Here is a 15,464-nt window from a genome sequence, read left to right on the forward strand (position 1 = left end):
TTCTTTTTTCATTAATTTTGGCTGTGCTGAGTCTTCATTGCTGTGTGCAGGCCTTCTCTAGTTGTGGCAAGTGGACTCTTCACTGTGGTATGTGGACTACTAACTGAGGTGGCCTCTCTCATTGCAGAGCACAGGCTCTGGGCACACAGGCTTCAGTCGTTGCAGCATGTGGGCTCTGGAGCTTGGGCTTAGTAGTTGTGGTGTACGGGCTTAGGTGCTCTGCAGCATGTATAACTATCTGGACCAGGGATTGAACCCATGTCCTCCTCATTGGCAGGCAGATTCTTATCCACTGTACCATGAGGGAAGTACAGGGGTTTATTATTCTCCCCCTCTCCCCCAATTTAATGAGCTCCTGGAGGGGATGGGCTTTGTTTTTCTGTCATCAGTGAGGAGCCAGGCATGAGACTTGTGGTTATGAATGCTTGCTGAATGAATGTTCAAACACAGTCTTATTGACCCAAAATGTTTAAAAGTGCAACATTAAGCCTCCATTTAGTCGGGAGAGTGAAGTGGTGATGAGGTGTGTGGTCCTTGGGTGTGCACTGTGTAGTGTCTCCATGATGTGAGGGGTGGTTTATCTTAATCTGTGTCCACTCCCTAGAAAGGGGCCACTCACCTAGGGCACTTGAATTCATGCCTAGGATGTCAATGATTGTTTTAAAACTTGTTTTAAAACTGTTGTTTCTAGGGAGGAAATCTCCAAGATTCTGAGAAGTTCCTACCTTAGAGGAATGAATTTGGCATCATTTTTTGCTGCAAGCAAAATCATGATTTTCGTTACCTTCATCACCAATGAGCTCCTTGACAACCTGATCACAGCCAGCCAAGTGTTCGTGGTGGTGACGCTGTTCGAGGCTCTGCGTTTCTCGAGCACCCTCTACTTCCCCATGGCCATCGAGAAGGTGTCAGAGGCTGTCGTCAGCATCCGAAGAATTAAGGTTTGGGGACAAATAACTTTTTCAAGTTGTAGGTGTACTTTACGTAAAATACCTTTTATTTGGTGTGATGATATTCCTGTGAGATTTAACTCTCTCAGTGCCAAACCTGGCAGCCATTTCAAACTGTCTTACACACTCTTATCCCTTCTTAGGTAGTGCATACATGCTCAGTCACTCAGTTGTGTCTGACTCTTTGTAAACCTTTGGACTGTAGCCCACCAGGCTTCTCCATCCACGGAATTTTTTAGGCAAGGCAGAGTGCATTACAAATATCCCAAGATCCTTACTCATTTATGGTAGCAGTAGCAGTGGCATTTGCATCTTGATTTGCAGTGATGACTGCAGTGTGATTAAATGTCTAAAAGCAGAAGAAGGAAGCAGATTGTAACTGGAATTACTAGGTAACAACTATGTTCAGTCCTGAGGTGAATAGGCTTTCCTCTCTGGCCTTGGGTGTGGGGGAAGAACTTGCTGGGAGCTCCCTGCTCCTCAGACAGGAAGAGTAGCCTCAGATTCACTTAGCTGTCTGTCTTTAGCCTCATTTTTAACCACTGTTATGGTATCTCCTTCATGCCTTCTGGCATGTGAGATGTCTCCTGAATGTGGTCTCCATCATCTGTTCTCACTCTGAAGACCTTCAAAGGCTCTTTGTTTCTTATAGAATCAAAATGTTAAGTCCTAGGCTCCACTGGCTGCTGCATCACTTTCTGTGCTCTGATGGGGGAGGGGGGCAGAGGACATTGCCTGTGACCTGCCACACTCACCCCCACTCTGGGGTCTTGACTCACTATGTTGGCCCCCCGGGTTCCTCCTCTTCTGTCCTTGATTTAAGCAAATGCTGCTGAGACTTCCACAGTCCCATGACCCTCTCCCAGCACTTCTGTTCTCGCTGATACAGGACTTCTGTTTATGTGCATGGCCAGTCCCGCACCGCCCAGCCTAGTATCAGGTGGGGTGAAGCTGACTCCCCAGGAGTGTTCTGAGCCCCGTGACAGCAGACTGTGTCTGCTGATTCTTTAGTGTAGTGCCCTGCCCATGCTGGACACATCATGGGCATTGAATAAACACTGGGTTGACTGAAACAAGAGTTACAGGAAATGGCTGGGATGTGACACAGGGGCCCAGGGTGATCCGACCTATACTAGAAGCTGCACAAATGCAGAAGGAGGGAGCAGGTTAGAGTTAGGCATTCCTGCAACATCAGGCCTTGGGGAAGGCTCTCAATCCAGGGGAGCTGAATCTTATCCAGAGTGGGAATAGGTCTGAATCCTCTCCTTATTCTGTGTGTCCATTTGTGCATCTGAAACCAGCCTGACTGGACTTGGTGGACCTGCTCTTAGAAGAGAGGAGCTGTGCCCTGCACAGCCTGGTGTTCATGGAGACTCTGCTAGCCTGCATCCTCAGCTGGGCTCATGGGGCTTGTAGGTGATTAGAAACAGTCAGTTTTACTCAGTTAACAAAGTTAGTTCAACTGTCTTGTTGGCCATCATGGAATAATAAAAAAGATCAATACCATGAGGATTTATGGTAAAATGCATCTCTAGTCTGAAGGTAGTTTTGAGACAGAATTCCCTCCTCTTTGGAGCTGGTCAGTCTTTTTCCTCTGAAGACATTTGACTAATTGGATGAGGCCCATCCACATTATGAAGACTAATCTATTTTATTCAGAGTCTCCTGGATTTAGAAGTTTGTCTCACTTGAAAAATATTTTCACTGTAATGCATGTTTAAGAAAGTGTATGGGGACTACAGTTCAGTTGAGATAAAATTAGCCATCACACCCTTTTCTATTCCCATCTCTTCCTTAGAGCTCCCAAATATGACTTTGTCCTCACTAGGTCATGTGTTTATGGATTTCTTTGCTTCCTGAACTCCAGACTTATCTAAAGGGCAGATACAATGCCTCATTCATCTTCATAGTCCTCCAAAATAGCAAGTACTCAGGAAATGTGCAACTGAAGGGACCTTCCAGCCCCATTATGTCTGGGCTTCTGCAGATGCCTAACCAGTAAGCATGGTTGTAGTGGGGAGAGTGATGACTTTGGTTCTTTGGTGAATTATGTGATGCACCAAAGAATGTGGCATAAAAGGGATCCTACAGAAGGTTTTCAAGGAATTGTGCTCAAATGTTTAGGTAGGATTTTTGATTCTTTTTCCACCAAAATGCAGTTGAACTATCTGAGGCTTGAAATTTCTTCTTGTGAAGATATGTAGAGTAATATTAAATTACGACCTGGAATAAACTTTGAATTTTCTGGGGCTGACTTGGTCAAGCTCCTTTGTGTCCTGATGAAGGAAGCACATTTGATTTGGTCATAAACTTAAAATTTCCCTGTGTACACAAAATGTCTATCAGGAAGGTGGTCTAGAAATTTAGAGATCTTTCTTCAGTAGTTGTTATCAGTAAAGGTGGGACAAATGGCTGAGAATAACAGTGGTGATAACGGTTAATGTTAGCATGGGAAATTGATTCCTGATGGGTTGAATTAATTGATGTAAGATGTACCTTTTAGATATTAGATGCTTCTTCATCATATATAGTTTCAACAACTCTTAAAAAATCTAGTTCTTGAGTTCGTCAGAATTACCTGGAGTGCTTATTAAACCTACATCATCACACCTTGGAGTTTCTGATTCATTAGAGGTATTGGCTGCTGCTGCTGCTGCTACCAAGTCACTTCAGCCGTGTCCAACTCTGTGCGACCCCATAGACAGCAGCCCACCAGGCTCCCCTGTCCCTGGGAATCTCCAGGCAAGAACACTGGAGTGGGTTGCCATTTCCCTCTCCAATGCATGAAAGTGAAAAGTGAAAGTGAAGTCACTCAGTCGTGTCTGACTCTTCGCGACCACATGGTATTGGCTGCTGCTTCTGCTACCAAGTTGCTTCAGCCGTGTCTGACTCTGTGCGACCCCATAGACAGCAGCCCACCGGGCTCCTCCTTCCATGGGATTTTCCAGGCAAGAGTACTGGAGTGGGGTGCCATTGTCTTCTCCGAGAAGTATTGGTTAGGGCCCAAGATATCTATATCTTTAGTCAATGAATCTGTGTACCTGAAAATAAAGCATATTTTGGTAACATTATCTTGGTTATAGAAAAAAAAAAGCAAACAAAACCAAAATGTACTTTAGCAAATATAGAAGATGAGAGGATCTTGTTAAGACTAAAATCAGTTGATTAAAAAAAAAAAACTTTCTTGTTTTATACTAGACTTTTCAGGGTGAAATTTGAATTTATTCCTTTGGTCACTTTCTATACAGAATAACTGAGTGCCTGCCTGAAGCCTGGCACAGGCTAGATGCATATATAACAATCATCAGTAAGGAAATGGAGGGAAGTACTTCCCACTTGGAATATATATTTCATTATGTGGGGGGTTAATAAATAATCAAATAGTGAAACTCACTGTGGACATGTTTGTGTGTCATTAGTCCTTGGAAGGAAAAGTCCAAGGTGCCCTGGGGTGCCTTGGCAGAGTTACTGGTGTAATCTTAGAGCTTGTGCTTCCTGGGAATGCTGAGGAAGTTACCTGGAGAATTCTGTGTGGGGAAGTGGGGTAGGTGGGGGGCTGATGCTTCACATTTTCCTGAGGATGGTGTTGTGACACAGGCTTTTAGTGCACAGGAAGGGGATCCATGCATTGAGGAACAAAAAATGTCTGAAGCTGCAGAATAGAGAGTGAGAGGCTTGAGCAGGGGATTGTTAGGCCTCCCTGGTAGCTCAGCTGATAAAGAATCCACCTGCAATGCAGGAGACTCCTGTTCGATTCCTAGGTTGGAAAGATCTGCTGGAGAAGGGATAGACTACCCACTTCAATATTCTGAGTTTCCCTGGTGGCTCAGCTGGTAAAGAATCTGCCTGCAATGTGGGATACCTGGGTTCAACCCCTGGATTGGAGAAGGTAATTGCTACCCACTCCAGTATTCTGGCCTGGAGAAGTCCATAGACTGTATCATCCATGGGGCTGCAAAGAGTCAGACATGGCTGAGTGACTTTGACTTTATACAGGACTCTACAGGTAACATCAAAGTTTTTCTTATGTCAAAGCTCACTGTGGCTGCAGCCTGAGAAACAGGTCAGGGAAGTGGGATGGGGATCCAGAGCAGAGACAGGGAAATGCATCAAGAGCTTAGTGCTGTGCATGGCCCAGGAAAAGGATGATGTGCTTTAGCTTAGGGTGAAATGGCCTTGGCTAGATTTGAGAGCCACTCAGGGCACATCTTGAGTTGGGTATGAGAGGAGGGGGAGGTGAATCTTGCACTGCTTTTGGTTTTCAGGCTGTAAAATCACCTGGATGCACTAAAATAATGAATACTATCAGAGAACCAAATTTGGGGAGGAGAAAAGCATGAACTTGGTTTTGAATTCTGAGAGGCTGTGAAGTGTTTTATCCTAAGACCCACCTGACTGACCAGCCATTGGCCTGATTCAGCCTTCTGTCCTGTTATCTAACAAGTAACAGGCAATGATCAGATATTCATTTCCTTCCTTTCCGCCTCTCACTTAGATGTGATGATGCCCAACTAGAAGGTCAAAAGGGCAGCAGGGGTGGGAGAAAAGGTCATCTGAGTTTACTGATCAAGTGGTCAGAACTTGGCCAGATTTGACCACAGATGGGCTGGAGACGTGGTGGGAATGTCAAGTTTAGAACACAGTGTGGTGTTGAGCCCTGCTGCCCCACTGCCTCCTGCAGCCTGGGACTCAGTAGACTGGATAGTTCCTCATCCAGGATTTCTGCTCAGGTCATGTCTGGGAGCCCTAGGAAGGAAACCCACCACCCCTGCCCACCTTGGAGAGGGTGCGATGGTTCATACCCACGGGAGACCTACACATGGGCTTCATAGTCTCTTGTCTTCTTATTTATACATGCTTTTCAGTTTCCTTTTTCATATAAAGAGTTTGAGGATTTATTATGATCTTATAGGCTCAAGAGTTCCCTCTGTTTTTCTCTAAATAAGGAAAGGGACTGAAAGTCTTGGCATTGAATGACTCCAATAGGATTGGGAGTATCTTGTCTTAACTTTGAAGCACTGAAAGTCTTCAGTGATTTTTACATCCAGTGAAATGTGTCTAAAATTATATTGTTCACAGAGCAGGTTTTCCATTATCCTACTGGGGAGTCAGGCATTTTGGCTGCAGTTCTGGTACTGATACTTTCTCATGTGACCAGTTCTGGGTCTGCACATAAAGGATCTAACAGCAATTTAATTTCAGCTTTTTCATTATCTTGAGTCCTGGAGGAAAATCCAGCCAGAACTTCTTCACCTTTACAAGCTGGTCATGTGCTGAGTGGAGTCTCATTTAACTCCTGGAAGACTGTGATGTCTTTCCCTACTTAGTCCTATTATTTGTGAACAAGTACTCAATAGATTTAATTCTTCACTTAGGACACACATTTTCTTTACCTTCTTCTTCTTCTTCTTCTTCTTTTTAGATAGGAAATTTCTATTCTGTGTACACACTGAGTTTTTTTCTTTTTTGTCATGGTAACATGCTTAAGCTAAACTTGGAATTTCTGTCTAGACAAGATGTATAATATACATGTGTAACCTTTGGTTTCTGTGTTAGCTCAGACTGTGTAAGGTTATAGCCATGCAGTCAATGGTTGGACTGATTTGAACCAGCTCTACAGTCTGTTCCTTGTCTTACCCATGATGGGTCAACCTGTGCAAAGCTTGGTCTCAGTTGGAGTTGGGACTCTGGAAGTGTGTGAATAACATAGTGTCACCCCTCTTCATGACTTATTATCCCTCTGGGGATTCAAAAGTATGGAGGGTGATGCCAGCCTGGAATGTCCTGAACTGGTTCCCAGGAGGATTAGCATTTGAGATGGACTGGAGGGCTGGGTGGGTCAGCACTTGGGATTTCCAGACAGAGGCCACCTGCAGAGTGTGGACTTAGGCACTGACAGGTCACTGGAGGGTGTTAAGTGTGGTGGACACTTTCAGAGGTGTGTAAGGAGATCAGGAGGGAGTGGTGTTGGGATCAGTTTGATGGTGTTGGGGAGGGCTGGGGAAGGAACCAGAAAAAAAAAAAGTTGTATTAGTATGTGCAATGATAATAGTGAATGAGATTCTGAAATTATGTTGTTTCTAGAGGAAAGAAGTGGAAGGGGATAAACAGTGGCAGACCAGGTAAGAACTGTACCTGGCTGATGATGGGAGAGGTGGTGTGGAGAGAGGACTCAGACTGCGGTGGTTGAAAGTCTGCAGAGAAGTCCTCAGACCACTGTCCATGCGTCCTGCTTCCTGCTGGACGCAGGCTTGGGGTGGGTAGGAGTAGCAGCGCCCAGTGTTCACATTCTCAGTGAGCCTGGATGAGAGGAGGAGGGAATGAGTGGATCGCATCTCCCACCAGCTGGTCTTTGAGAGAAATGTAAGGATCCCATCTAACTTTCCTACATAGAAGCAGGTTTCCATATTCAGTTTTTCCAGCATTTCTAGCATTTACAACTTGGTCTTTTGCAGTAGAAGATTCCAGTCACATTTGTGATTTTGGGACATGATATTCTGAAGTTAAATGCTTTAAGGGTATTTATGATTTGTAGGGTAGTAGGTTACTATTTGGGGCTTCTCTGGTAGCTCAGCTGATAAAGAATCTGCCTGCAATGCAGGAGACCACAGTTCGATTTCTGGGTCAGGAAGATCCCCTGGAGAAAGGATAAGTCACCCACTCCAGTATTCTTGCCCGGAGAATCCCCATGGACAGAGAAGCCTGGTGGGCTACAGTCCATGGGGTCCCAAAGAGTAGGACATAACTGAGCAATTAAGCATACAGTTTACTATTTATGTGTTGTTTTCTTCCTCAAAATCCTCAAATGCTTATTTCAGTTTCCCCCTGTGTTGGTTAGGACTCGGTTTGCCTATGAGCCCTGGAATTATCTATGTTAAAGCTGCTAACACAGTTTATTTTTCTCTCATGTAAGTGTCCTTTAATGCTGTGTTTGAGTTCCCTGAAGCTTCCATAACCAAGTACCATAAACAAGTGCTTAAAACTCCAGAAACTGATTGTTTCTTAGTCCTAGAGCCTAGAAGTCTGAAATTAAGGTGTCAGAAGAGTCATGATCCCTCTGAATCCTGCAAGAGGAAATCCTTCCTTGCCTCTGTTAGCTTAGGTTGTTGAAGAAAAACCTTGGCCTTTCTTGGCTTGTAACTGCCACCACTTTAGCTTCTGTCTTTATCATCATGTGGGCATTTTCTCCTTCTGTGTGTGTCTCTGGGTTTCTCTTCTTATAAGGACACCAACCATACTGAATTCAGGGCCCACCCTACTCTAGTGTGATCTCACCTTAACTGATTCATCTGCAACAATCCTGTTTTTAAACAAGTCATATTTTGAGGTTCAGATAACTGCAGTCTCTCAGTCATGTCCGACTCTTTGCAACCCCATGGACTGCAGCACACCAGGCCTCCCTGTCCATCACTAACTCCCAGAGTTTACTCAAACTCATGTCCATTCAGTTGATGATGCCATCCAACCATCTCATCCTCTGTTGTCCCCTTCTCCTCCCGCCTTCAATCTTTCCCAGCATCAAGAGTCTTTTTAAATGAGTCAGCTATTCACATCAGGTGGCCAAAGTATTGGAGTTTCAGCTTCAGCATCAGTCCTTCCAATAAACATTCAGGACTGATTTCCTTTAGGATGGACTGGTTGGATCTCCTTGCAGTCCAAGGGACTCTCAAGAGTCTTCTTCAACACCACAGTTCAAAAGCATCAATTCTTCAGTGCTCAGCTTTCTTTATAGTCCAACTCTCACATCCATACATGACTACTGCAAAAACCATAGCCTTGACTAGACAGACCTTTGTTGACAAAGTGATGTCTCTGCTTTTTAATATGCTGTCTAAGTTGGTCATAACTTTCCTCCCAAGGAGTAAGCATCTTTTAATTTTATGGTTGTAGCCACCATCTGCAGTGATTTTGGAGCCCAAAAAATAAAATCAGCCACTGTTTCCACTGTCTCCCCATCTATTTGTCATGAAGTGATGGGACTGGATGGCATGATCTTAGTTTTCCAAATGTTGAGCTTTAAGCTAACTTTTTCACTCTCCTCTTTCACTTTCATCAAGAGGCTCTTTAGTTCTTCTTCGCTTTCTGCCATGCTGCTAAGTCACTTCAGTCATGTTCGACTCTGTGCGACCCCATAGACGGCAGCCCACCAGACGCCCCCATCCCTGGGATTCTCCAGGCAAGAACACTGGAGTGGGTTACCATTTCCTTCTCCAATGCATGAAAGTGAAAAGTGAAAGTGAAGTCACTCAGTCGTGTCCGACTCTTAGCAACCTCATGGACTGCAGCCTACCAGGCTCCTCCGTCCGCATATCTGAGGTTATTGATATTTCTCCCATCAATCTTGATTCCAGCTTGTGATTCCTCCAGCCCAGCGTTTCTCATGATATACTGTGCATATAAATTAAGCAAGCATGGTGACAGTATACAGCCTTGATGTACTCCTTTCCCTATTTGGAACCAGTCTGTTGTTCCATGTCCAGTTCTCACTGTTAGGATTTCAGCATACTTTTTTCTGGGGATGCTATTCACCCCATAACAAGTTCTGTGGTTAGTATCATCTTCCATGGTATCAGGGACCCAAATTCTTTTTAAAAAATAAATTTAATTAATTTTTGACTGTGCTGTGGTCTTCATTGCTGCTTTCTCTAGTTGCAACAAGCATGCTTCTCATTGTGGTGACCTCTTGTTGTGGAACATGGCCTCTAGATGCACAGGCTTAGGCAGTTGTGGCACATGGGCTCTGGAGCTTGGACTTAGTATCTGTGATACATGGGCTTAGTTGCTCTGTGGCATGTAGAATGTTCTGGGCCAGGGATCAAATCCCTGTCTCCTGAATTTGCAGGCAGATTCTTATCCACTGCATCACTAGGGAAGTCCCAGACTGTTGTTACCCCACTGTGTATGGTCTTGACCAAGTTGGCAGCCTTTAAAACCCAGGCTTGGGGATGGGGTGGGTGGAGGAAGGTCTTGGACATTGCCACTTTCCACCGACCTGGATTTAGTCATGTGGCTGCACCTATTTTCTTGGAAGGCTGGAGAGAGAGGCCTTCCTTCCAGGTTTCCAGGTGCAGCTAAAATCTGGCATTTGGGAAGAACAGATTTTTGAGGAGAGCCAGCAGTCTCTGCCACACATTCACAGTTCTTGCAGGAGGAGGTGGCACTGGGGTTGTCTTGGTTGTTTACTCAATTTCTCAATCATAGTAGCTTTTCTCATTGAATGATTTCTAACATTTTCAGGGCAAGAGGGAATTTTCCTGCATACTATTATGTTAGCTTTGTAGTGGTTCTCAGGACTTGATTTTATGCAGCTACATTCACTGAATAGCTGCTAAGTGGTGTGAAAATAGCGAAAAGTGGGAGCTACACCCATTTCGACTCTAGAGGAGGAGAGAGAGCAGTGACTAAGGAGAAGAGACAGTGATTGTGAAAAGACTTGTAAAATATTTTATAAGAGATGGAAATTTAAGAGTATTTAATTTTTAGAATAATGACTTAAGTGATAGTCAATGAAAAGCAGTGATACTCACCTAACACTCATGAGGAGAAAGGCAAAGTGTGCTTAAGTGCCCAGGAAAAGACCATGAGGCAAAACAGGCATAGCCAGGGTTTTCATTTGGCATCTCTGCCATTTGTTTTGTGTCCCCAGCCTGTCCCGTGCCACTCGATACTCGAAGGCTTGGGCATGGCCTTCCTCTCTCTGTTCCTAGCAGTGTGCATAATGCTTGGCACATGGTGGGATTCAGGAAATATTTATGGAATCATGTCCTATCATCTCAGCTGTTTGTTGTTAGTAACTCAAAAGTTAAGCAATAAAAATGTCCAGGTTCTTAACTCTTGGAGTTTGGAGTCATAGTTCCTCTTTAAGGAGGAACTAGTTCACTTGTTGAGAAAGTTACAACTTTGCTCATGGCCAAGAAATCTTTATTTTATATGTATGTTTATATGGTTTCCCAGGTGGTGCAGTGGTAAAGAATCCTATCAGTGCAGGAGATGCAAGAGATTCAGGTTTGAGCCCTGGGTCAAGAAGATCCCCTGCAGGAGGAAATGGAAACCCACTCCAGTATTCTTGCCAAAAAAATCCCAAGGGGGTCTCAAAAGAGTCAGACATAACTGAGTGATTAGACAACAATGTTTATGTGTGAAGCATTCTTACATGTGCTTTCTATACAAATGTATTTATGTATTTATACATATATATGAATATAACACACTATGCATACTATATATACTATATTATATGATTGGATAATCCATATGGTATATATTATTTTATAGAATATATATTATTTAGTATATTCTCATATGAAACAAAACTACTTTAAGTATAGCTGGCAAAATGATATGTAGTCTGGATAAAGTATTTTATTGCAAATTCCAGGAAAGCAATAACTTTTGTTTGTGCTTTGTTCTTGCAACTTAAACCATCTGTTTTTCCTTTTTCTGTAGAACTTTCTATTACTTGATGAGATATCACAGCTCAACAGTCAGCTGCCATCAGATGGTGAAATGATAGTGGATGTGAAAGGTTGCACTGCTTCTTGGGATAAGGTAACAAGTCCTCCATTCCAAGATCATGACTACTAATTGACAACCAAAAACATAGATTTATTGGAGAATGTTGTGGTTTTACACATGGCGTAAAATGTGATTTGATCATTTACTGAGATTATGTTACAAAAATTCTGAAAATAGGGAATAAGGTTTGCAGCTAATGGAGATTAAGTGTAAAATCAGCCTAAGAAGTTTGACATGTTGCTCTTTATTTCATTTTCAAGAGAGCTTTCAAAGTATTATATAATAATTTAAAGTACATACATTTGAATTTGAAAGAACATATGTTTGAATTTAAAGTACATATGTTTCTAATGTTGGATTTTACAGGATTAGAGGGACAAAATGCTGCAGTGTGGAATGGGTTAACTAACGAATGCCCAACCGTTTATTAAAGACAAGAGGCTTTGGGAAATCAGTGTATATGTTTTTGCTTTAATTATCACTTTATTATATACTGGGTGATCTGGATCTTTGCTGTAGGGTAGGGTGGGTGCTCCCCCATCCTGAGCTTCTGGATGGCTCTGGCTACTTGGGTGGCAGCCAGAGGCAGTGGAGAGACAGCAGGTGGGCATCGTGGGCACCAGTGATTCCTAGTTTAAGTATTGCATAGTGTGGAAGCTGATAGGGAGACTGGTGATTTTCCAACACTTGGTTTATTTATGACTTTCTGGCAAATAGAGAAAGACAAAAAGGGTCCACTTGCAAAACTGCACATGCATTGCTGCCCCCTTTCCCCATGACTGAAACGTTTCCATCACCATGGTTCTCTGGTCCTCGGTGCACATCCTCCTGTATCAGTGTGGACCAGTCAGGAAAACAGAACCCTAACCACAGGAGAGGGAATTCCTACAGGGAATTAGTTACATAGATGACAAAAGCAGGGAAAAGCAAAAATGGTAAAATGGTGGTGGGTGAGACAACCCAGAAATTAGCAAAGGCAAGAGTCCTCTTGGAGGAGGTCAGCATTAGTGCCACTGTAGAGCCGCCTTGCAGACAACCCACAAACTGGAGAACAATTATATCAAAGAAGTTCTCAAGTGTTGCAAAAGTTCTAGGGCCTGCAACCTGGCCCACAACCTTTCTAGATTTCCCAACCTGGGGATCCAGCAAAAGGACTGAGTACCCCCAGAGAAACAGACTTTTGGTGGACACAGCAAAACCTTGTGCACACCAGGACCCAGGAGAAAGGAGCAGTGACTTCACAGGAGACTGAGCCAGACTTGCCTGTGAGTGTGCAGAAGTCTCCAGAGGAGGCATGGGTTGACAGTAGCCTGCTGCAGGGTCAGGGGACTGACAACAGACCCAGGAGCCTTGACATGCTGGCATAAGTCCTTTTGAAGAAGAGCCATTACCCCTCAGGCCAAACTGTGGGAACACAGCCCCAGCCATCAGTAGAAAATTGGATTAAAGATTCACTGAGCTTGGCCCCACCTACCAGAGCAAGACCCGGATTCCTACATAACCACTCCCTCCCACCAGGAAGCTTCCACAAGCCTCTGAACATCATCCATCAGAGGCAGACAGAATAAAAACCACATTCACAGAAAATTAACCAAACTGATCATGTGGAACACAGCCTTGTCTAACTCAATGAAACTATGAGCTCTGCCATGTAGGGCCACCCAAGATGGATGGGTCATGGTGGAGAGTTCTGACAGAGGGTGGTCGACTGGAGAAGGAAATGGTAAACCACTTCAGTATTTTTGTGTTGAGAACCCCATGAACAGTATGAAAAGGCAAAACAAGATAAGATATGACATTGAAAGATGAACTTCCCAGGTTGGTAGGTGGCCAATATGTTATGAGAGATCAGTGGAGAAATAACTCGAAAAGGAATGAAGAGGCTGGGCCCAAGAGGAAAGAATGCCCAGCTGTGGCTTTGTCTGGTAGTGAAATTAAAGTCCAATGCCATAAAGAACAGTATTGCTTAGGAACCTGGAATATTAGGTCCACGAACCAAGGTAAATTGGAAGTGGTCAAATAGAAGATGAGAAGAGTGAACAACATTATAGGAATCAGCGAACTAAAATGGACTGGAATGGGTGAATTTAATTCAGATGACCATTATATCTACTACTGTGGGCAAGAATCCCTTAAAAAAAATGGAGTAGCCCTCATGAAGTGAAGTGAAGTTGGTCAGTTGTGTCCAACTCTTTGCAACCCCATGGACTATAGATCACCAGTCTCCTCCATCCATGGAATTTTCAAGGCAGGAGTCCTGAAGTGGGTTACCATTTCCTTATCTAGGTTGTCTTCCTGATCTGGGTGTCACACCCAGCTCTACCACATTGCAGGCAAATGCTTTACTGTCTGAGCCACCAGGGAAGCCCATAGCCCTCATAGTCAACAGAAAAGTCCAAAATGCAGTAATTGGGTGCAATATCAAAAACAACAAACTGATCTCTGTTTGATTTCAAGGCAAACCATTCAATATAACAGTAATCCAAGTCTGTGCCCCAACTAGTAATGCTGAAGAAACTGAAGTTGAACAGTTCTATGAGGACCTATATGACCTAGTAATAACATAAAAAAAAGTTTTTTTCATCATAAGGGACTGGAATGCAGAAGTATGAGGTCAAGAGGTACCTGGAGTAACAGGAAAGTTTGGTCTAGGAATACAAAATGAAGCAGGGCAAAGGCTAACAGAGTTTTGACAAGAGAACTCTCTGGTCATAGCAAACATCCTCTTCCAACAACACAAGAGAAGAATCTACACATGGACATCACTAGATGGTCAATACTGAAATCAATTGATTATATTCTTTGCAGTCAAAGGTGGAGAAGCTCTCTATAGTCATCAAAAACAAGACCAGGAGCTGACTGTGGCTCAGATTGTGAACTCCCTATTGCAAAATTCAGGCTTAAATTGAAGAAAGTAAGGAAAACCATTAGGCCATTCAGATATGACCTAAATCAAGTCCCTTGCAATTATACGGTGGAAGTGAGAAATAGATTCAGGGATTAGATCTGATAGAGTGCCTGAAGAACTATGGACAGAGATTTGTAACATTGTGCAGGAGGCAGTGATCAAAATCATCCCCAAGAAAAAGAAATGCGAAAAGGAAAAATGGTTGTCTGAGGAGGCCTTATGAATAGCCGAGAAAAGAAGACAAGCTAAAGGCAAAGGAGGAAAGGAAAGATATTCTCATCTGAACGCAGAGTTCCAAAGAATAGCAAGGAGCCATAAGAAAGCCTTCTTAAGTGAACAATTCAAAGAAATAGAGGAAAACAATAGAATGAGAAAGACTAGAGATCTCTTCAAGAAAATTAGAGATACCAAGGGAAAATTTCATGCAAAGATGGGCACAATAAAGGACAGAAATGGTATGGACATAACAGAAGCAGAAGATATTAAGAAGAGAACTTAGAAGAACTATACACAGAACTACACAAAAAACATCTTAATGACCCAGATAACCACAATGGTGTGATCACTCACCAGAGCCAGATATCCTGGAATAAAAAGTTAAGTGGGTTTTAGGAGGTATCACTAGGAACAAACCTAGTGGATGTGATGAAATTCCAGCTGAGCTATTTAAAATCCTAAAGGATGATGCTGTTAAAGTGCTTTATTCAATATGCTAGCAAATATGGGAAACCCGGCAGGAGCCACAGGACTAGAAAAGGTCAGTTTCATTCCCATCCCAAAGAAGGGTAATGTTCAAACGACTACACAATTGCACTCCAAATGAAGTAATGCTCAAACTTCTTCAAGCTAGGCTTCAACAGTGTGTGAACGGAGAACTTGCAGATGTTCAAACTGGGTTTAGAAAAGGCAGATGAACCAGAGATTAAATTGTCAACATCCATTAGATCATAGAAAAGCAAGAGAATTCCAGAAAAACATCTGCTTCATTAACAGTGCTAAAGCCTTTGACTGTGTGGATCACAACAAACTTTGGAAAATTCTTGAAGAAATGGGAATGCTAGACCACCTTACCTGCCCCCTGAAACATCTGT

General features: G+C 43.3%; 1 protein-coding gene across 1 annotated transcript in view; it reads left to right on the forward strand.

Annotated features, from left to right (window-relative positions):
• LOC138089047 (ATP-binding cassette sub-family C member 4-like) overlaps nt 1-15,464 on the forward strand; it is a 169,270-nt gene that overhangs the window by 28,003 nt on the left and 125,803 nt on the right. The window contains exons 8-9 of the mRNA XM_068984370.1: nt 692-941; nt 11,397-11,498. Coding sequence (XP_068840471.1) covers nt 692-941; nt 11,397-11,498 — 352 coding nt within the window. The remainder of the gene's footprint in view (nt 1-691; nt 942-11,396; nt 11,499-15,464) is intronic.

The sequence above is a fragment of the Capricornis sumatraensis genome, chromosome 12 (genome assembly GCF_032405125.1).
Source record: "Capricornis sumatraensis isolate serow.1 chromosome 12, serow.2, whole genome shotgun sequence".
In the NCBI taxonomy this organism is placed as follows: domain Eukaryota; kingdom Metazoa; phylum Chordata; class Mammalia; order Artiodactyla; family Bovidae; genus Capricornis; species Capricornis sumatraensis.